The 22,326-nt window shown below is 45.6% G+C and overlaps 1 protein-coding gene across 1 annotated transcript in view; it reads left to right on the forward strand.

Annotated features, from left to right (window-relative positions):
* The window catches only part of PARP8 (poly(ADP-ribose) polymerase family member 8), a 203,965-nt gene that overhangs the window by 115,415 nt on the left and 66,224 nt on the right, over window positions 1-22,326 (forward strand). The window contains exon 6 of the mRNA XM_015424722.1: window positions 14,206-14,283. Within this exon, the coding sequence (XP_015280208.1) occupies window positions 14,206-14,283 (78 nt within the window). The remainder of the gene's footprint in view (window positions 1-14,205; window positions 14,284-22,326) is intronic.

The raw sequence follows: 22,326 nt of genomic DNA on the forward strand, positions 1-22,326 counted from the left end.
ATACAGAAGCCGTGTGCCCTTTAGAACTTCTACGTGAAGCATCTGTTTTGACCTGATAGTCTACAGTCATAAATAAAAGATTCCTGCTCAGAAGAAAGATGGCTTGATTTTTAGCCAGTAAAGGACCCATTCGATATGATGGATTTTGAGAGACTGGTTCCAGTATCCATGAAGCTATTAATTGTGTGTGTGTGGGGGGGGGGAGTTCTGAATTTTTATTTGGAGAGAGTAGAGTTTGATGCTGCAGTTACTAAATCAGGAAAACATCTGCTGTTGTTTCCAGTGACATTATATTTATTGATTCAGGTGGATGGCTACGTTGGTCTGAAGCAGTAGAACAAAGTTTGAGTCCAGCGGCACCTTTAAGACCAACAAAGTTTAATTCTGGGTATCAGCTTTCATGTGCATGCACACTTAATCAGGTGCCACTGGACTCAGACTTTGTTCTATTAAAGTTATCAATTGATGTAGCAGGGCTGATCCAACCATCCTCCAAGCGGCCTTCCTCCAGCCTAAGTGGCTCTTCCTTTGATGGAAGACCCACTAAATTTGGAGGGAGGCTCCTTAAGAACAGAGGAAGGCACCTGACCTGGATAGCCCAGGCAAGCCCGATCTCATCAGATCTCAGAAGTTAAGCAAGGGTGAACAGGTACTTGGATGGGAGACCTCCAAGGAATACCAGGGCTGGGATGCAGAGGCAAGCAATATCAAGCCACCTCTTTGAAACACCCAAGCCCCACTAGGGGTCACCAGAACATAAGAACATAAGAACATAAGAGACGCCAATGTTGGATCAGGCCAAAGGCCCATCCAGTCCAACACTCTGTGTCACACAGTGGCCAGAAATACCAGTGCCATCAGGAGGTCCAGCAGTGGGGCCAGGACATTAGAAGCCCTCCCACTGTTGACCCCCCCCCCAAGCACCAAGAAGACAGAGCATCACTTGCCCCAGAGCCCCTAGCTATACCTTGTGGCTAATAGCCACTGATGGACCTCTGCTCCATATGCTTATCTAATTCCCTTTTGAAGCCGTCCATGCTTGTAGCACCCACCACTTCCTGTGGCAGTGAATTCCATGTGTTAATCACTCTTTGGGTGAAGAAGTACTTTCTTTTATCCGTTCTAACCCGACCGCTCTGCAGTTTCATGGAGTGCCCACGAGTTCTTGTATTGTGAGAAAGGGAGAAAAGTACCTCTTTCTTTACCTGCTCTTTCCCATGCATAATCTTATAAACCTCGATCATGTCACCCCTCAGTCGTCTTTTCTCCAAGCTAAAGAGCCCTAAGCGCTTTAACCTTTCCTCATAGGGAAAGTGTTCCAACCCTTTTATCATTCGAGTTGCCCTTTTCTGCACTTTTTCCAAAGCTATAATATCCTTTTTAAGGTGTGGTGCCCAGAACTGCACACAGTATTCCAAATGAGGTCTCACCATTGATTTATATAGGGGCATTATTATATTGGCTGATCTGTTTTCAATACCCTTCCTAATAATCCCCAGCATAGCATTGGCCTTCTTTATTGCAGTCACACACTGTCTCGACATTTTCAGTGAGTTATCCACTACAACTCCAAGATCTCTCTCTTGCTCAGTCTCTGCCAGTTCAGACCCCATCAATGTGTATTTATATTTAGGATTTTTGGCTCCAATGTGCATCACCTTGCACTTGGCCACATTGAACCCCATTTGCCATGTTGACGCCCACTCGCCCATCCTTGACAGATCCCCTTGGAGTGCCTCACAATCCTCACTGGTTTTCACCACCCTGAACAACTTTGTATCATCCGCAAATTTAGCCACTTCACTGCTTACTCCCATCTCCAAATCATTAATGAACAAGTTAAAAAGCAGTGGACCAAGTACTGATCCCTGCGGTACCCCACTGCTTACCACCCTCCACTGAGAAAATTGCCCACCTACACTCACTCTCTGTTTTCTATGAACTAGCCAGTTTTTGATCCATAAAAGGACTTGTCCTTCTATCCCATGATTTTTGAGCTTACTTAGGAGCCTTTGATGAGGAACTTTATCAAAAGCTTTCTGGAAGTCAAGGTAAATAATATCTATTGGATCCCCCTTGTCCACATGTTTGTTCACCCCCTCAAAGAACACTAACAGGTTAGTGAGACAAGATCTTCCCTTACAGAAACCGTGCTGAGTCTGCCTCAATAGGTTTTGTTCATCTATGTGCCTACTAATTCTTTCCTTAATAATGGTTTCCACCAATTTACCCGGTATCGACGTCAGACTGACTGGCCTGTAATTTCCCGGATCTCCTCTGGAACCCTTTTTAAAGATGGGAGTGACATTAGCTACCTTCCAATCCTCAGGAATGGAGGCAGATTTTAAGGAAAGATTACATATCTTTGTCAGGAGATCTACAAGTTCACATTTGAGTTCTTTCAGAACTCTCGGATGTATGCCATCTGGGCCTGGTGATTTTTCAGTTTTTAAGTTGTCTATCAGTTTTAGGACCTCCTCTCTCATCACCTCAATCTGACTCAGGTCTTCCAACACCCCTCCTGAAATCAGTGGTTCTGGAGTGGGCAAGCACTTCTCATCTTCCACAGTGAAGACGGAGGCAAAAAATGCATTTAGCTTCTCAGCCATTTCCCTATCATCCTTCAATACTCCTTTTACCCCTTGGTCGTCCAAGGGCCCCACTGCCTCCCTGGCTGGTTTCCTGTTTCTAATGTATTTGAAGAAAGTTTTATTGTTGGTTTTTACGTTTTTTGCTATATGCTCCTCATATTCCCTTTTTGCCTGCCTGACCTCAGACTTGCATTTTATTTGCCATAGCCTGTGTTCCGTTTTATCAGCCTCACTGTGACTAGCTTTCCACTGCTTAAAGGAATTCTTTTTACTTTTTACAGCCTCCATTACTCTGTTTGTTAACCATGCAGGCTTTTTCCTATACCTGTTTGTGCCTTTCCTAACCTGCGGAATATATATTTTTTGAGCTTCTAGGATCGTAGTTTTAAATAGATCCCAAGCTTCCCCAATTGTTTTGACCCTTTCTACTTTTCCTTTCAGTTTCCTCCCCACGTGTCCCCTCATATCAGAGAAATTACCCCTTTTAAAGTTAAAAATGGTTGTGTGAGTCTTTTTGGCCAATTCTCTATTTGTACAAATGATGAACTCAACAACATTATGATCACTGTTTCCAAGCGGTGCAATCACTTTTACATCTCTCACCAGGTCTTGAGTGTTACTTAGGACCAAATCAAGGATCGCCTCTCCCCTGGTAGGTTCCGTGACCATCTGCTCCATAGCACAGTCATTTAGAGTGTCTAGAAACTCAATCTCTTTTTCCCGACTAGAACACATATTGACCCAATCAATGTGTGGGTAGTTAAAATCACCTATTATTACACAGTGTTTTTGTCTAGTTGCTATCTTTAAGGCATTCATCATTTTATAATCCTCCTCTATCTTTTGATCTGGTGGGCGATAACAAACTCCCAGTGTTAAGTTTCCTTTTGGCCCCCCTATTTCAACCCATAGAACTTCCAGAAGCGAATCCAATTCACTTAGCCTCTCAATCTTTCTAGACTTTATACCCTCTCTGACATACAGAGCTACCCCACCTCCAACCCTTCCCCCCCTATCCTTCCGATATAATATATAACCGGGAATCACTGTGTCCCACTGATTTTCCTCATCCCACCAAGTTTCAGAAATACCCACAATGTCTATTTTTCCCTCCGACACCAAGCACTCCAACTCCCCGATTTTACCTCGGACACTTCTAGCATTTGTATAGAAACAGCTGTAATTTCCCTTACAAGTTAAGCCTGCATCCTTCCTCTTGCTATCTCGAGTCGTTGTCCGGCAGTCCATGTCACCAGCCATGGCCTCTGTGGACAATTTCAATCCACCTCCCTGTAGAAAAGCAACCGGTACCCCCTCACCTCTCTCAGATGAGCCAACCCGAACCAGAGACTTTTCATCTCCTGTCGGCTTTCCCCCAATATTCAGTTTAAAAGCTGCTCTGCCACCTTTTTGATTTTAAGTGCCAGCAGCCTGGTTCCTTCTCGGGACAAGTGGAGACCGTCTCGCCTGTACAGCTCCCTCTTGTTCCAAAAAGTATCCCAGTGCCTAACAAACCTGAACCCTTCCCCCCTACACCATCGTCTCATCCACGCATTGAGACTCCTGATCTCTGCCTGTCTCTCCGGCCCTGCGCGTGGAACAGGTAACACTTCTGAGAAGGCTACCTTGGAGGTCCTGGACCTAAGTTTCCTGCCCAGCAGCCTAAATTTCTCCTCCAGGACCTCACGACTGCATTTCCCCACATCGTTGGTGCCGACATGCACCACGACCACTGGCTCCTCCCCAGCACTATCTACCAGCCTATCTAAAACACGCGTAATGTCCGCTACCTTCGCACCAGGCAGGCAAGTCACCATACGGTCAGTACGCGGGTTCGCCACCCAGCTGTCTACCTGCCTAAGGATCGAATCACCCACTACCAAGAGCCCCCCTCCCACCCTGCTCAGGGATGGTTCCTTGGTGCAAAAGGAGAGCCGCTCACCAGCTGGGGAAGAGGTCCCTTCTGAGGGCACATTCCCCTTATCCTCAGCATGGTGCCCTGTTTCCCCTAGACCCTCATGCTCCCTGACAGCAGCGGGGCTGCCAGATCCAGAGTGGGATGTAGCTAACAAGTCCCCGAGAGTCTTTTCTGTGCGCCTAGCTGACTGTCTCTGCTTCTCCAGGTCAGCCACCTTGGCCTCAAGGGAGCACACACGTTCCCTGAGAACCAGGAGCTCCTTGCACCGAGGACACACCCAAGACTTCTGCCCAGTGGGCAGATAGTCATACATGTGACACTCCGTGCAAAACACTGGATAGCCCCCAACCCCCTGCTGGCATTCTGGCTTCATAATTCTTTTAAAATAAATAAATATAAGTCAGAAGTCAGCCATGACTTCCAAGTGCACGCTCACGCACACACGTACAAAACACACACACACACAAAGGACTGGAGGAAGGCATCAAACTTGAGTCAGAAGGAAAGGTGGGGTATAAATATTTTAATAAATAAACTTATGCCCATCTCAGAAAGAGATTTTGTCCTGGTTCAGTTGAGAGAGGTAGCAGAATCCTCCAGGCCCTTCTCGCAAGAAATACGATGCTGCTCTGTAACTCCCCCTTTCTTTTTGGTGGGAATTGGGCACAAGTCGTTCCCAGCTCTCTTCTCGGCCTGATATTTTATTTTATGATTCTATCATCACTAGTGATGCCGCATTTGGAAAGGCTCCTTGGTTTATGTGAACTATAAATATTGCAGCATGCTTCTCCTTTCTTAAGGTCACTTACAAGGAGAAAATAAAATAAATCCGTATTCTTCTTTAAAAAAATGGGTTGGGTGCAGGGGGGGGGGGAGGGAACAACCCTCGTGTTTTAGGATTTGCTTGAACATTGGCTGACGATACGATTTCCCTCTAAACCACCGAAAGTGTGAATTGAAGGTAACTGTAAAGAAGTCGGATTAGGGTCAGAAGCTGTGGAAATTGCTGGCAAATAGAATGTGATTCCAAGCAGAAGCCCCCCCCCCCATCTTCTAGTCACACGGCTGATTTCTATTCAGTTACAGTCCTGTGTACAAGATGTGAATGAAAAATGTGTGATAGCCTAGATCAAAGAAACGGCTGTGATCAAAGAAGAGAATATGGGCAACAGAATTCTAAACAATACGGTAGAACAGTCATTATCTAACCCTTACAGATACAACAAGTTGTTAGCAAGGCCTCTAATATAGAGCGTCGGGTTTCTGTGGAACCATATTTAAATTGCAGCCCTGGTTTTTTATATTTCTGATTATCCAATTAAATAGAAGAGTACTATTTAGCAGATGGCTGTTCCTGACCAGCTATATTGCAAGCAAGGCTGGAATACTGTTTTCAGTTTTGTGTGCCACGGCTGCATGATTCTTATGAAGTAGCCCTTCAGATATAGGCTCTGTGGCAGAACGGGCGTGATTTGGCTAGCAGACCCTATTCTGCCCTGCCTTCCAAAGTTTTTCTCAACACCTGGGGAGGCTTTTCGATCTCTCTCTTGGGTAACCGCCACCGCCACCACCTGACCTTTTTAGGTACTGCCCACTGGGAGGGTCAGGACTCCCAGCTTCCCTTCCAAGTTCTGAGGCCTTGCCTCTCTGTCTCCCACTGCCCAGTGCCTGGTCACCACAGGGACAGTTTACTGCCTTACATATCCCTGGAGGAATAGCCACTTGCCAACTGCCTGCCTTTCCCCCGGCGCTCCGTTTAAAATCGTGTGTCTAAGACAGTGAATGTCTGTGTGGTACAGAGAACCACTCCTGGCATCAAAAGTTATAAAGTATTTATAAAAAAGAAAATGTTTACAAGCACAGGACCAGATCGAGCAAGGAATACAAAATAAATAGATAATACAGAAATCCTCTGTCCCTCTCTATATACATGCCCTATCAGATGTTGAAATATAGGACAGGCTCTTTAGCTTAGGAGTTCCATTACCTTGAAGCTTTCTTCCAGCTCTCCAGGTGAGCACATGGTCAAAATGGCTGCCCCCTCAGTGGAGAGGTCTGTGTGCTCCCATGGACTCTGCACCCCAGGAAAAGAGACCTCCTTCCTGCTGTGAGTTTTTATCATATCTGTTTCCCCTCCCACTGACCAGTTCAGACCTGGTCAGAGAAGTTCTTCCTCAAGTCTCCACAATTTTCCTTCCTAAGCCTCTCTAGTATTTAATTGCTCCAAACCTCTCTTCCCTGCTTGGAGAAAGGGGAGAGCTTGACCCACCCATTAACTCTCCCACTAGATCTATTAGCATTTGTATGAAGGTGAGCTGAGATACGTCTGGGAAGCAATTGAACTGACTTCCTTCCTCTCCTGCCTGTTCTCTGCGCAGAGGGGGGGAAAAACCCTTTAAAACTCAGAGTGGAGGTTTTGCTCATTTCAAACTTCCAAAGGGGGGAAAATAGATTTCTTCGCAGGCTTTATAGCTCTTAGATGCCATCCGTTCCCTGCACCCCTTCCTGTTCTAACAGAGGGATGGTTCACAGGATCAGATTCCTCTACATGTCTGGAGAACTGAGGGTGGGGAAGAATGAATGGAAAAAGTCCACTCCTTGCCCTCCCATGGCTCTGTGTTTACACGGGGAAGAGGAGCTCAGCATCATCTCCAATGACTGGCTAACCCTCTCCCAAATGTGCGTGTCCTCAGTCCCTTCGAGGACACCACTGACATGCACTGCATCTGGACCCCAAGGGGATTCCTGTTCTCCCATGGGCCTTGGCAGAGAGGTTGTGGGTGGGCATCACCACCAGGTTGCATCCTCTCTACAAGGAAGGGGAGTGTAAGCTGGCCTGTGTGTGTGACCCCCAAATAAAGGGCAGCATTCCTGTCCGGAGTGCAGAGCTTATGCAGTAGAAGTGTGAGCCCTGCAAAGAATTGTGGAGGCCACAGGCCAGCAGACTTGGCCAGAAGAAACAGTGGGTAGAAGAGGCTTGGAGTGGGGGGGGGGAAGAGCCACAGCCCAGCACCTCTGCTTCGAAGAGCCCAACCAGGGAGAAGCCTTACTACTGGTTGCCTGTGGTGAGGTGGGAGGTCAGCAGTGGCAGGGATGCCAGGCATGCCATGGCAGAGGATTTGGCAGAGGTGATGGTGAGGGAGTACCTCATTGAGTCCCCGGAGCCCACCTCCTCCAGGCCCCTGGAGTACTGGTCATGCAAGACTGCCATCTGGCCCAGCCTCTCTGGCATGGTCATGAGTCTCCTCTCCTACCCTCCCACCAGTGTCCAAAGCACACAAGTGTTCTCCCACCTGGGAGACATTCTTACCCCCCACTGCTCCCACCTGGACCCAGCCAGGGTGGACAAGTTGACCTTCCTCAAGATCAACCTCCCCCTGCTGGACTACCCCTCTCTGGTCCTCAAAGGGTAAGATCCAGGCCTCCTGTTGTCCCCCTGTGTGCCCCCCATTCCTCCTCCTCTGAGTGATCTGGCATGTGGCCTGTGGGTTGCACCTTTGGTGCTTGCGTGGGAGGATGGCCGCCTCTGCTGGGTGGAGGTGGGCTCCCTCACCCAACACCTAATGAAACAACAAGGTCTGCCTCATAACACAACAACTACCTCATGATCAATTTATATGGAAAACTCTGATTTCCACTAGTCTGGTGGGGCTGGGGTGCCCGCCAAGCCGTTGTGGGGTAAGTTTGGGGAGCCCCTGTCAGAAAACTCTTGTCATATCTGCCTTTCTGGACTTCAGAACCTGCCTTTCGAGACTTGGGGGGGGGCAAGCATGGAGGGGATGTTTGCCTTGCTTCGAGTGTCTGGCAGAGGAGAGTCTGCCCAGATGAAGTTTCCCTGTGAATTTGGGATCACTGTCTTGTTCCTGAGCCACTCCATCGACTCCTCTAACTGCAGCAGTGTTTTCTAGAGAGAGCACTGGGGAGACCTTTTGGGGGGATTCATAAGCCCAGAAATGTAATCTGCCCCCAACTTGGAGAGGTTGTAGAGGAGCCGGTGGCAGGGCGAGGCTCCCTCTGTGTCTGGTGTGTGTCGCTTGCAGGGGTCCCATTCTATACACTTTTGAACCTGTGCCTGACATTTTCCCCAAAAGCACTTTCTTGGCTTGACCTTAGTCCTGTTGGGTTTGCAGTGCCACAGTGGCACTGGTTCTGCTTGCAAAAATGACCCCCACCTTTAGTTTCTACTGAAACATTCTCTGGTTTGACCTTGGTCCAATGGAAACAATGGAAGATGGGGCACCTTTTTTGAGGGGCCATAACCCAGCCTCTCTAAATCCAATCCTCACCAAACCTGGAGGGCAGGTAGAGCATAGTCAGCTGGAGATCTGCTGAGAGTTTGGTGTCTCTATTTTGTACAAGATCCATTCTATACACTCTTGAACCTCCTGAATCTGTGCTTGTCATTTCCCTTGAAAGCACTTTCCTGAGGGCACCTTCTTGGGGGGGGGGGCATAATAACTTGGACCCCTGTAAATCCAATCCTCACCATACTTGGAGGACAGTTATAGGAAAGTCAGCCAGCGATCCCCTGTGAGTTTGGTGTCTCTAGCATGTGGGAGGAGGCGTTCTACCGCATCACAAACTTCACAAACTGAACCAGTTCATCTACCATCAATAAGTTTGTGACAGTCCTTGGTTAGCAAACGGTGTATGCCACAAACCATGAACTGAACTGTATTTTCCCAGGTCGTGCCTATCCCTACCCTTACACCACCTTGACCTGAGACCAATCCAGAGCTGGCAGCTCTATTCTATCCACATTCAGTCAGGGTAGGCTAAAATAAGCGTTACCAACATCAAGATGGGGCATGGAGTTCTCCTGTAATTACAACTGATCTCCAGACTGTAGAAAGGAACTGTAGGTCAGTTCCTTTGGAGGAAATGGCAGGTTAGGAGAGAAGATTATTTGGTATGCCATACAGTTTAGTCCTAGAGTGGCTACAGAGAATATGGACTTCTGCTTCCTCTATGGAGTACCATAGCGGCTGTATTATATACCATAGAGACTATGATAAACAGTCACACGTAAAGACCCTGAAGGCCAGAGGCCAGCTGGGGACTGACAGAGGGATGGATCTGCTGTTGGCTAGTGTTCTGCTGTGGGTTTTTAGAGTGGATTTTGCTCCTTAACACTGAAGGGAATTTCGAGAGGTTTATTTTTAGGTGGAGTGGAACATAACTGGAGAGCAGCCAGTTATACCAGCAGAAATATTGAGGAACAAATGGCTAGTGTGTGCCATACAGAACCCATGGATACTGAAGAGTACAAGTGATGCATATAGAAGCCTACAGGTGGGAGAAAAAGAAGGGAGGAGTAATATGGGAAATTTAAATTTAAAATTTGAATTTTGGTGAAAGGAGGTGATCTCACAGCAATGGGAAAGCTGAAGGAGCTGACATCTGTCCTGGTGTAATATCACAGAACATGACATGACTTATCTGCTAAGCTGTCTCTCTGAATGTCACCCTCACCAGGTACTGCCCCCAAATTTCCAGGAATTTCTCAAACTGGAGTTGGCAACCTTAGTTAAAATACTGTAAGTTGAAAATCAGCCCAAATATTTGCATTGCTTGCATAGATTCTAAGAACATAAGATAAGCCAATGTTGGATCAGGCCAATGGCCCATCCAGTCCAACACTCTGTCACACAGTGGCCAAAAATGTCAGGTGCCATCAGGAGGTCTATCAGGGGGGCCAGGACACTAGGAGCCCTCCTACTGTTGCTCCCCCCCCCCAGCACCAAGAATACAGATCATCACTTGTCCCAGGGCAAGAGTCCCTATCTATACCTTGTGGCTAATAGCCACTGAAGGACCTCTGTTCCATATGTTTATCTAATTACCTCTTGAAGCCGTCCATGCTTGTAGCCGCCACCTCCTCCTGTGGCAGTGAATTCCAAGTGGTAATCACTCTTTGGGTGAGGAAGTCCTTCCTTTTATCTGTTCTAACCCGACTGTTCAGCAATTTCATTGAGTGCCCACAAGTTCTTGTATTGTGAGAAAGGGAGAAAAGTACTACTTTCTCGACCTGATCTATCCCATGCATAATCTTGTAAACCTCGATCATGTCACCCCTCAGCCATAGTTTCTCCAAGCTAAAGAGCCCCAAGCGTTTTAACCTTTCTTCATAGGGAAAGTGTTCGCTGAGCTTTAGTGTATGGCTGAAGTTGGTTAATGTTTTCATGGGATAGTGAATTCTCTAGTGACTGATACATTCGGCTAGTAAAACCGATCTGCCGAAGCTGTGAGTCAGATAACTGTGAGTCAGATAACTGAACAGAGCCCATCAGGTGTCCATAAACATAGTGGGTGGGTTGTTTCGTCTTGTTCAATAGGCAGTTGTTCAGTTGTGCTAGAGAATGGACTACAGTAATATAAAGCTGCTGTTTGTGAAAAGGCTGTACTGCAGTTGCATCCTTAATACAAGTAGCAATTGTATACTCTGCTGTGGGGTTGTCCATTCCCCTCACCTCTGGCAGACCTCCAACTTTCCTTCAAGCTAACCTTGAGGGTCCTGCATTCCCCAGAAGCAGCATTGGGGGGCATTTTGGGCTGCAATTAGAAGAAACGGCAAGGCAGTTGCCTTTTTAAGGCAGGGTCCAGGCCCCTGTACTCTACATTGTTTGGGTTGCCAGCTCTAGGTTGGGAAATACCTGGAGATTTTGAGGGTGGAGCCTGGGGAGGAAAAGGTTTAGAGAGGGGAGAGACCTTAACAGGATATAATGCCATGGAATCCATCTTTCAAAGCAGCCATTTTCTAAAGAGGAACGATCTTGGTCTTCTGGAGATCCACTGTAATAGTGGGAGAGCTCCAGCTACCACCTGGAGATTGGCAACCTTATGCACTATGGCTTTGTTTTCAATAACCAGCAGAGAAATGCCTTCTTGTACACATGCTCCATAGCTTTGGAACTGCTGTCTTAATCGACTACATACTTAAGTAGTATCTGTTCTGTTAGAGGAGAGTAAAAAGATATACCGCACCCTCTTCCCCTATCTTTTTCGCCGACACCAAACTCAGCAAGTAAGATAGCACATTTTTCATGTACATCCGTCCTGCAGTTTAAAACTAGCTGGGGGAAAAATGAATTCCTCTTTCTGTATATAGTACCTAAATTGAGGAGGGAGATTTTGTAAGCCTCCAAACTGTGGAATCAGATGATGAGTTAAAATAGCTTGTTCTCTCGCCGGACATATTTTTCTTCATTTCTGGAAAACAGAAGCTGAGCTGTCCCAAAAAGCTTCTGCCTCCTCTGAGGCTCCTTGACATGGCAGCGAGGAGGGGAAGGGGCTTACTGAAAATAACTGAGGTTAAAGTATCCTAATGTGCAGTGACGCTGGTTTGTGTAACAAAATTATAATTTGTGCATTTAGGGATCTTGGATTCAACCTAGGATTGCTAGGTCTGACTTAGGAAATACCTGGGGATTTTGAGGGTGGAGCCTAGGGGGGTGGAGTTTGGAAAGGGGCGGGACCTCAGCAGGGTACAGTGGCATAAAGTCCACCCTTCAAAAGAGCCATTTCTTTCTAAGCAAGTTGATCTCTGCCACCTGGAGATCAGTTGTAATACCTGAAGTTCTCCAAAACCCACCTGGAGATTGTCAACTCTAATAGAATGGAAACTCAGCTCTAATGGAATGGAAACTCTCCCGTTCGACCACCCTCACATCTATCCCTCATCAAGTTGCCACCAAGTGCCTGATTGCTGATCAGTGCTGAGTATCTCTGAGTCATGGTTTTAGCATGTAGGTCTCTTGTAAGTGCATGTGGTTGCTAGGGGCAACTCTTAAGTATCCACAGAACAGCAAGATTTGGGTGTTAATTGAAGCAACCTCTCATGCTGGCATTCTTCACACTGTAGGGTTGAAGGGCTGCTCAGACAATCACATTGTGAGGAAGACGTAGATGTTTGTTTTGTTTTAACATATAGTTGGGATAATATTGTTGGCATTTCCCTGATATAAAGAGACATGAGACTTGAAATCCATCAGCAAGCCAAACAAACTCATGGTTCATTTGGTAGCCTAGGGTTTGTTTATTTTTGTTTTTTAACCAAAATAGGCTAATGCCTTTTGTGTAAAGTGTGGGTAAAAAAATAAAAAGTGCACTCCATCCATCCCCCACAGCTGGGTGGGAGGGTTGTTCAGCATTTGAAAAGGTATGGTGGAGACATAAACATCTGGTACTGGCACTGCTAAGCTGTGGGTTGTCACGGCATTTATTAAATGGCCATGACATCCACAGATCGGACCCACGGATGCCGTAATATCTAGTTGTGCCCTTAGAGAGAACTAGAGGGGATCATTGGAGTCACACAGGCAGTCAATTGTGGCGTCTCCTCTCAAAAATTACTCCACCCAAAGTCTTTTCCATTGGGCCTTTTGATGACGGACTGGTAATTTCTTCAACTGGCCTACCCAATGTCAGCATGGCGATGGTAGGGGAAAGCAAAAAGAACCCAAAACTAATCTCTATTCATTTTTTTTCATATGCACTTATATTTGTTTCAGTGGTCTCACTTCTCTGGTTTTTTCCTCTTGATTCAGTGGATTTGCTTGCATTGTGTACACATGGTGTACAGTTTTGATATGCAATTTATATGGTATTGCTTGCTCTTTAAATGCATAAGGTATATGTAGGCTTTGATCCTATGAACAAAATTCCTTGCCTCTAAAACTTCCTTTTGCACATGAGAAGTAAAATCAAAATGGGGATTTGAAGGCTGGGGGGGGGAACAACAAGGATGAGAAATTTTAAAGTGAGGCAACAGTTCTTTTTGGGAGGATGGGGTGCTACCTATGGTTGATAACTGCCTGGAGACAAAGTGCCCTGTCCCATTAATAAAGACTCAATGGGATGTTATTTACCAGATGGTGCTGTTTACCTCCATGCCAGAAAAGCTTTGGCTGCCCATTTCTGCACATGAAGCCTTTACTTCTTTACACAAGAAGTGATTAAAATGTGGAATTCACTGCCAGAGGCTGCAGTGATGGCCACAGGCATAGACAGCTTTAAGGGGATTAGACAGATCCATGAAGAATAGGTCTATCCAAGGGTGTAGACTTTCCAATTTCCCGGGGGGGGGGGGCTGGGGCTGGGCCAGAGGCATTGCTTTGCTAGGAGCAAGGGTGGCTCCCGGGGGAGGCTGAGCACTTTCCTGAAAATTTCGGTGGGGGCTGACGCCCCGCCGCCCCCATGAAGATTACGCCTATGTAGTGGCTACTAGCCACAGGGACTAAAGGGAATCTCTGCATTCAGAGGCAGTAAAACCTCTGTATACCAGCCCAAGGAAGCAGCATCAAGGGAAGGCCTTGTCTCTGTGCCCTGTTGTTGGACTCCCATAGAGCAAACTTCAGAGGATGGCGGAAGACAGGAGGGCCTGGCGGGAGCTGGTCTATGGGGTCGCGAAGAGTCGGACTCGACTGTGCGACTGAACAACAAAAGTAACTAGTTGGCTGCTATGTAAGACGGGAAGGTAGACTAGATGGCCCCCGTTCTGATCCAGCAGGGCTCTTCTGATGTTGTTATTACAGGGACGGGACATTTTGTTCCAGGCAACCCTGGTGCTAACTTACCACAACAGTCTGTCCTCTAATTCACAGTTGAGAAGCAGAGAGTTAAAAGGTATCATTCATCAGTTTTATTCTGTCCATCCCCTTCCTCCTTTTTTTTTTTTTGGGCCCCTTCTTAAATCAGGAGTCAAGGCACAGTAGTGCGGTTGAAGAGGATTCAGAAGGGGATAATGACTCAGAAGAGTTTTACTACGGAGGGCAGGTAAGAATGAATTATTAACCATCTTCCTATTTATTATTTGAAAGGTTTCTCGGAGAGCACACAGCCCGGTCATCTCTCCAATTCTTTTTGGGTCTGACAGTTTGCTTTAGGGCCACTTCTGATGTCGGCTTTTTAACTTTGTAGGCTCTAGGTTTACATGTGTAGTAGATTGAGCATGCCTGTAGAATTCAGAAATGGTTTAGCAAAGTCCTGGGACTCATGCATTCAGCATAGTGCCAGAAAGCATGCACATGGGGGGGGGGAGGTTTACACCTGCATGAATCTTAAAATGTGAGTGTGTGGATATGAATTTCATGTACTGATCCTTAACATATTTACTTGGAAGCAAATCCTATTAAGCTTTTAACAGCTGAGGACTAGGGTACTTAAAGCATCACTTAATCCTATTTGAACTTGCCCATCAGTTAAGATAATCTGCAGAGCCATTTTCCAGTGTGACCCCATCTTCCGAGATGACATGGCTGGTCACTAGGGAGAGGCTGTTCTCTGTAATGACACTCTATTTATGGAGCTGCCTCCCAACAGCTGCAAACCTGGCATGTTGCTTCAGTAATTTTAGGAGACTGGTAGAACCCCCGTTTTCCCATCCAAGGATTTAATTTGGATTCTGTTCATTTGTGTTCCTTTGATTGGCTTTGGTGGTTGGTTGGTTTTATTGGCTGCTGTCGGTTATGTACTGCTAGCCACTATATGTGTTGTTAATTAATTGTTTTATTGGGATTTTATTTACTTTGCTTTTAAAGACCTGAATTGGTCAATTTGGGAGCGGGAAGCTGACTCATAAGCCTTGTGTATGTGGGTGAGAAATGTTTCACTAAATAAATAATTCAAGTATAACTCCATTTACAAGTAAGAGTGTTTACAGTCATAGGTTTTGCAAAATCATATCCCAAACAACCTTTGGGTTGAATCCCAAAGATCCATTCCACTAGTGAAAGTTTTTTCTTCCAATGGAAGAGGCCTTCCCCCAGTTCCAGAGACTACCTCTTAGATCAGTGTAGGGCTCTTTCCATTGGAGAAAAGAGCTTCTGCTAGTGAAATCCATGGAATCCAACCCTTTGTGCAACATATTAGACTCAAAAATGCATACCACTGAATTTCAATGTTAGAAAAAGTCAGTTACATATCATTTTTAAATACAGAATAGCAAAAGTCCATTTTAGGAGTTTTTAAGACTGAGTCACCTTGAGATTTGCTGATTATTTAAAACAGACTACATGCCTTTTCTCTCTTTTTGTTGCTCTCTCGGGGGAATTCAAAACACTAGCACACCCTCTTCTGAAGAAGAATGAAAGTGTTGTCCCTCCTCTAGCATCTTTTGTGAAAACAATGAAAGGTTTAATTAGGGCACTTGCTTCAGCTTTCCTTTCTGGTGCTCAAAAGTCACTTTTCATACTTTATGCCCTTTGTAAAATATATATGCAACAAAATGTCAGTGAATTCCTGTAAAGATTACAGAAGTGTGTTGCAGAGGTGGCCTTTTTGAAAAACTGCTCCAGCCACTAAACTGATGCCTTTTAGTTGACTTTTGTTTGACTTTGCTCCTCTATTTTTATTCATGTCTTATTTTACATCCATGCCTTTCGTACAGGCATTTTGTCTTCCTGATTCTTACAATGTCTCCTGGGGTTAGAAACATAGAAACAGAGAGCTGGAAGAGACTCCAAGGGTCATCTAGTCCAACCTTCTGTACAATGCAGTAAATTAAGAGCTACCACCTCCATTTCCCCAATTACCCCTCCTCTATGCCTAGAGGAATGCAAAAAAGAAAAGAAAAGAAAAACCTCCAGGATCCTTGGGCCAATCTGGCCTGGAGGAAAATTCCTTCCTGACCCCAAAGTGGTGATCCCCATTACCTTGGACATAAAAAAGAGCCATCAGAGCTGAGCCCTAGCTCATTCCTTCCTGCCCTCCCTCTCACAAGCTGCCTAAACTCATAGAGAGTCATAGAATCAGCACTGCTGTCATCTAGCCTCTGCTTAAAAACCTCCAAAGAAGGAGAGCCCACCACCTCCCAAGGAAGCCTGTTCCACTGAGCAGCTGCCCTAACCTCTTTCTGATGTTTAGCTGAAAACTCTTTTGATTTAGTTTCAACCTGTTGCTTCTGATCTGACCATCTGGGGCAATTGAAAACTACTGTGCTCCATCTTCTGTATGACAGCCCTTCAGATATCATATCACCTCTCAGTCATCTGGTCTCCAGGCTAGACATACCCAGCTCCTTCAACTTTCCTCATAGGACTTGGTCTCCAGAGCCCTCAACATGTTTGTTTTCCTCCTCTGGACATGTTCCAGCTTGTCTAACATAAGAGAAGCCAATGTTGAATCAGGCCAGTGGCCCATCCAGTCCAACACTCTGTCATACAGTGGCCAAAAATACCAGGTGCCATCAGGAGGTCCAGCAGTGGGGCCAGGGCACTAGAAGCCCTCTGTCACAGACTGGGGTGCAGGCAGAGAGAGAGGGTCTAAGTCCGGTCCGAGGTCAAAGCCGGGAGGTAGCCGAGGTAGGAGCCAAGAACAAGAGTGCAGGCAAAGAGAGAGAGAGTCCAAGTCCAGTCCAAGGTCAGAGCCGAGAGGTAGCCAAAACAGGAGCCGATAACAAGAGTCCAAAACACACATCAGGAGTGGAGTCGTTCAGAGCCGAGGTCGAGGAGTCAAGAGTTCAGGACATGGGTAGAGACCGAAAACAGGGGCAGGGGGGTTGCAAAGTGTCGTCAGATCGACTAGTTGCTGCCACAAGGAACGAGCGTCGAGTGGGGAGCTAAATACCCCTCAGCTGCTGCTGCTAATTACTGATGGTCGTGAGCAACCAAGCATTGGCTAAAACTCAGGGCTGAGTGAGCTTCTGCCCTGAAGGCGTGCCTCCCTTCGCCTGGACATTAAGTCCTGGTGGAGCCGGTTCCTCAAACGTGCCACCCACGGAGGTGAGTCACGGGGGGGGGGGGGCTGTCTGCTGCTGATTGTTCCTTATCAGCTGTTGCTGTTGCGGGCTGCCTCGGCAAGCTCTCGGCCTCCAACGCATCATCGGGGCCAGGTGTGGGTTCTGCTGAAGCCGGGAGCTCATCCTTGTCAGCACTCATGACACCCTCCCACTGTTGCCCCCCCCCCAAGCACCAAGAATACAGTGCATCATTTGCCCCAGACTGAGAGTTCCTATCTTCCTTGTTAAAAACTGTGGTGCCAAAAACTGAACACAGTACTCCAAGTGAGGTCAAACTGGAGCAGAGTAAAGTGATACTTTCCATTCACGTGACACTATACTGCTGTTGATGCAACCAGAATCACATTTGGCTTTTTAGCTACCATATCACAGTGCTGACTCCTGTTCAGTGAATGAACTAAGACCCCTGAATCATTTTCATATGTACTACTACCAAGACAAGCATGTACTACTACCCCCATCCTATGATTATGCATTTGATCTATCTAAATGCAGAACTTTACACGGATTTCTGTTGAAATGTATGTGATTTAGTTAAAAAGTTCCTTTTTGTCATAAGGTATGTATAGTGCTATGCTTCCAAACTATGCCCATCTCATCTTTAGAATGATACCACTAAGACAATGCTTGCACATAAATAATATCGTAGATTTTGGTCACTGTTACTGCACTGTCCATCTGTGAATTGTAAGGAAGAAACTCATTGCAAAGTTAACTCAGGGCTGACCATTAATAATATTGGAGGCATAAAGTTTTACTTTCTGGCTGTAATGTCTATAATGTGTTTAGAGCAGCCAGAGATTCACTGCCTAGGCCTGGAAACGTAGGAAGGAATTTATGGAGTCCCATGTAGTTGATTGCCAAGATGGTGGTTTTCTTTTGTATTTATTATATGTTGCATTTACAGTTGCTATTTAATGTTCTACTTTTATTATCTTGTTGATTATTTATTAGCTGCATTCTCCATTAAAAATGTGCCTGTTAGGCTTACGGTAAAACAAAACAAAATATGCATTATAAAATCGCTGAACATGCTCATTAATAATATCAGTGAGACCCAAAGGTGCCCTTTTTTGAAGGAAAAAAACCCCGAAGAAATCCTGTGAACAGAAGGGCAACTTTGGCTGTAACCCTGTGGTTTGGAGTCAATCCAGTATAGTCAGTAAAATCATGTTGTAAGTGGCTAAAAACATTGATTGTAACACAAATAAATACAACTAGCCCTATTATTGCGTTTTTATTCTATTTCATTCCAGAGCTAGTTTGGTGTAGTGGTTAGAAGTGTGGACTCTAATCTGGGAGAACCGGGTTTGATTCCCCACTCCTCCACATGCAGCTGCTGGTGTGACCTTGGGTCAGTCACAAGTTCTCTCAGAGCTGTTCTCTCAAGGGCAGTTCTTGGGAGAGCCCTCTCAGCTCCACCTACCTCACAGGGTGTCTCTCATGGGGAGGGGAAGGGAAAGGAGATTGTAAGCCGCTCTGAGACTCCAAGTGAAGGGCAAGGTATATATCCAGCCTCCCTCCTCCTCCTTCTTCAAGAATGGAAGTGGGGAGAATCATGTATGCCATACTGAACTCTTTGGGGGGATAAAAATATGACCGATAACAAAACTTGCCTTTCTGGGTCAGACATGAAGTCCCATTATTGTGCACTAATGTGCTGGCTCCAGCTGTTGTCAGCCCTTTGCTTCAAGAGGTTCACAAGGAAGGTATGAAGAGGCTGGCAATAGTAGACTTGCCTCTTTCTGTCCATCAGCTGTTTATGGTGAGACACTAGTTTGTATATCCATTCTTACAAAAATAACCATTTGAGTATAAAAGCATGTTATACATTTCCATAGTGTTTCCATAGAGACCCAGCATGGTGTAGTGGTTAAAAGTGGTGGACTCTAATCTGGAGACTGGGGCTTGATTCCCCACTTCACCACAGGGAGCCTTCTGGGTGACCTTGGGCCAGTCACAGTTCTCTCAGAGCTCTCTCAGCCCCACCCACCTTACCAAGTGTCTGCTGTGGGGAGAGGAAGGGAAGGTGATAGTAAGCCGTACATCAATTGTAAGGCTACATCAGTCTCCAGTTCTGACATATTTATTACTTATGTTGTTTTTCCCCCCAGTTGAACCCAAACAGATGATAACCAGAAACCAAGCTTGTCATTCTTTTTATCTGTTAAAAAACATCTTCACTATTTTGCATGCTAATTTAACAAGCCACCCTCTATATATACAACTATGACCTGTGGTTTCGTTTTATTTTCTGATGAAGTGTGCGTGCACACGAAACTCACACCTTGAATAAAACTTTGTTGGTCTTAAAGGTGCATTCTGTAAGCTGCTTTGAGACCCCTTAAGGTAGAGAAATGCAGGATATAAAAACCTACTCTTCTCCCCCTAATTAACTTTGGACAACCATTACACTGATTTTACTTGAGTAAGTGAGTTTGGTTATGCCTCTAATTTATACACTTTCCCCACAGTTCTGGAGGAATTGAACCAAGTGAAATAGCAATGTAAAGTGGACACTGGAATGAGCAAACCAGCAATTACATTTGTCCTCAAGGAACACGGAATTAGGACAAGATGAATATTTGGCTGGTTTTAGATTATCAAATATTAAGAGTGTCTGAGTGTGCTCAGCTACTTCACAGTATTTTTGAAGGTGGGGAGGGATGAAAAGAGACAAGAGATCAATAAAAAAGGAGCATTTAAGAGCAAGGCAGTCCAAAAGGTTTTAAGATGGGATTTTAAAAGGCAGAGCTGGAAGAACAAAGCAAGTTCTCAGGCTTAAGAACAAAATTGTAACACAAATAAATACAAATACAAATACAACTCTTCCCAGTAGAAGAAATCATTCTGGGAGGGAGGAAAGAGAAAAAAACGGGGAAAGAGACATACCCCAAGTAATGTTCCCTCTAAGGTCCACGTTGTTGTGAGCAGAAATTCTACCACCTGAGCTTAAAAAAAGCTAGTGGTATTAAAGTTTTGAGCAAATCTACATTTGACTATTGCGTAAGTTATTTTTTTAGAAGATTATTTCCATAACTTCATAAAAATCTCAGAATGAATTCTTTTAAACTATAGTTAAACTATATTTTAAGAATAATTTAAACATTATAAGAGAAAACAGAACCAAGTCAAATTTCATGACACAAAATGTCCTCTACCAGGGTAGACCGGGACTCTGGAGAACAGGTCTACCTGCCCCTTTCCACTACATTGGTAGACCTGGCCTCAGGAGAAAAGGCCTGCCCACTAGGCTCATATCCAGGATTTTGTGGCGTGCAGGGCAAAAAAATTTTTTGGGTGGGGCTGCCAATATTTTTATGTCAGCTCCAATCCTCTCCCAAGCCTGACTGCTGGCAGCCACTCCTCTTCCTCCCCTCCTACAAGATTTAAAGGGCCCTTCAGCTGATCTGCGGGGAACACATGACCGGTCGATCAGCTGGAGGGCCCCTTAAATCTTACAGGAGGGAGAGAGAGGGGCACAAGCCATCCTCCGCTTCTTGTCAAAAGCATTTATTTAAAGGACCCCTTTAAATGCTTTTGAGAAGAAGGGGGGGCTGTGCACCTGGCCCCCGATTCTTCTAAAAAAATATTGTGGGATTGACCCTTTAAGGAAGGGGGCAGAGCCCCCAGTAGCCCCACTGTAGCTATGGGCCAGTAATTGTAAGCCTTTTCATTTCATCAAATTTTTGTCGCTGGTGCTCTCGGTTGGTTGGAATTTTTAATGATATATTGAGGACTTCTGTACAACATCTTTATGTGATATGCCATGTATAGGCAGTTGGTGCAAAACAACATTGTGTTAATTTAATAGGGGGGATCATAGAGAGGGAACAGAAAAACGACAGGCTCGACTCACAGGCAGGAGAAGCAACATCAAATCAAGGATGTTCCAATTAAAATTACAACATTTGGACCGTGACCTGGATAGCCCAGGCAAGTCCGATCTCATCAGAACTCAGAAGCTAAGCAGGGCCAACCCTGGCAAGTGTTAGGATGGGAGACCTCCAGTGAATACCAGGGCCGGGTGGCCAGAGGCAGGCTATTATCAAGCCACTTCTCGGAATGTCTTCCATGCCCCAGGAGTTGCCAGAGGTTGCCATGACTTCCAGGCACGGGTGCACACGCACACACACAAATGCAAAAAAAAAAAAATACAATTTAAAAAAATTACATTTGGTAAGCATTCCTGGTTAAATACAATCCTTCTTGCCTAGGTAGTCTATGAGATAAAAACAGAATAGATGTGTGAAGAAGAGTTGTGTGGAATTATGAAGTGGCAGCAGGGAAGAAAAAAAAAACTATATTTTGATCTTTAATAAAAGGGCTTCTTTACTATGGCTATTCACCTGTGCATAATTGTTCAGTAGGTATGCTTTCCTTTTCCAGAACAACTGAAAAAAAAAAATCTATAACATGTCTGTGTTTAGTGGTGATCTCTTCTAAACCCATTTTTTTTCCGAACGCAAGACAGCAAAACCTTTTATCTTAGCAAGTAATTCCCTTTTCACCATGACAATCTTTGTTCAATCTCTCCATTTATCTGGAAATAACAAGGGATCTGCAGCTGTCCAGGCAGAAGCATTTACCTTTCATTTTCAGCCACGTTGCTCCTATAGAGTCTTGGGAAGAAAAAGGCCTTTCTGAACAGCTGCTACCCGAGATCCTTTCAATGCAATGGCAAGGATTGGACCTGGGGTCTTTTGCCGTCAATACCTGTGGTCTACTGCTGAACAGAAGGCCCTCATCACAAGAAATGGGCATGTGCAAGGACTGGAAACCACAGACCACAAGTAGGGCTGCCAAATGCCCATGGGGGGCGGCATTCCCCCCGCTTTCGAGCCCCGATTTCCGCTCCCGCAGAATCGGGGCCCGGAGGAAACCCCACCCCCGCGTGCGCGTCACCCACGTGCGCATTTTCCCCTCAAATGGTGTGGCCCCGCCCCCAGCGTGCGACGTCACTTTCGGGTGACGCGCACACCTAAGACATTCGGCAACCCTAACCACAAGATTGGTACATGCTTGAGTCATAAAGATAATCACCCAAAATCTTACAATCAACTGATGGCACATTTGTACAA

The sequence above is a fragment of the Gekko japonicus genome, unplaced genomic scaffold, assembly GCF_001447785.1.
Source record: "Gekko japonicus isolate JY-2015 unplaced genomic scaffold, Gekko_japonicus_V1.1 scaffold749, whole genome shotgun sequence".
Taxonomy (NCBI): domain Eukaryota; kingdom Metazoa; phylum Chordata; class Lepidosauria; order Squamata; family Gekkonidae; genus Gekko; species Gekko japonicus.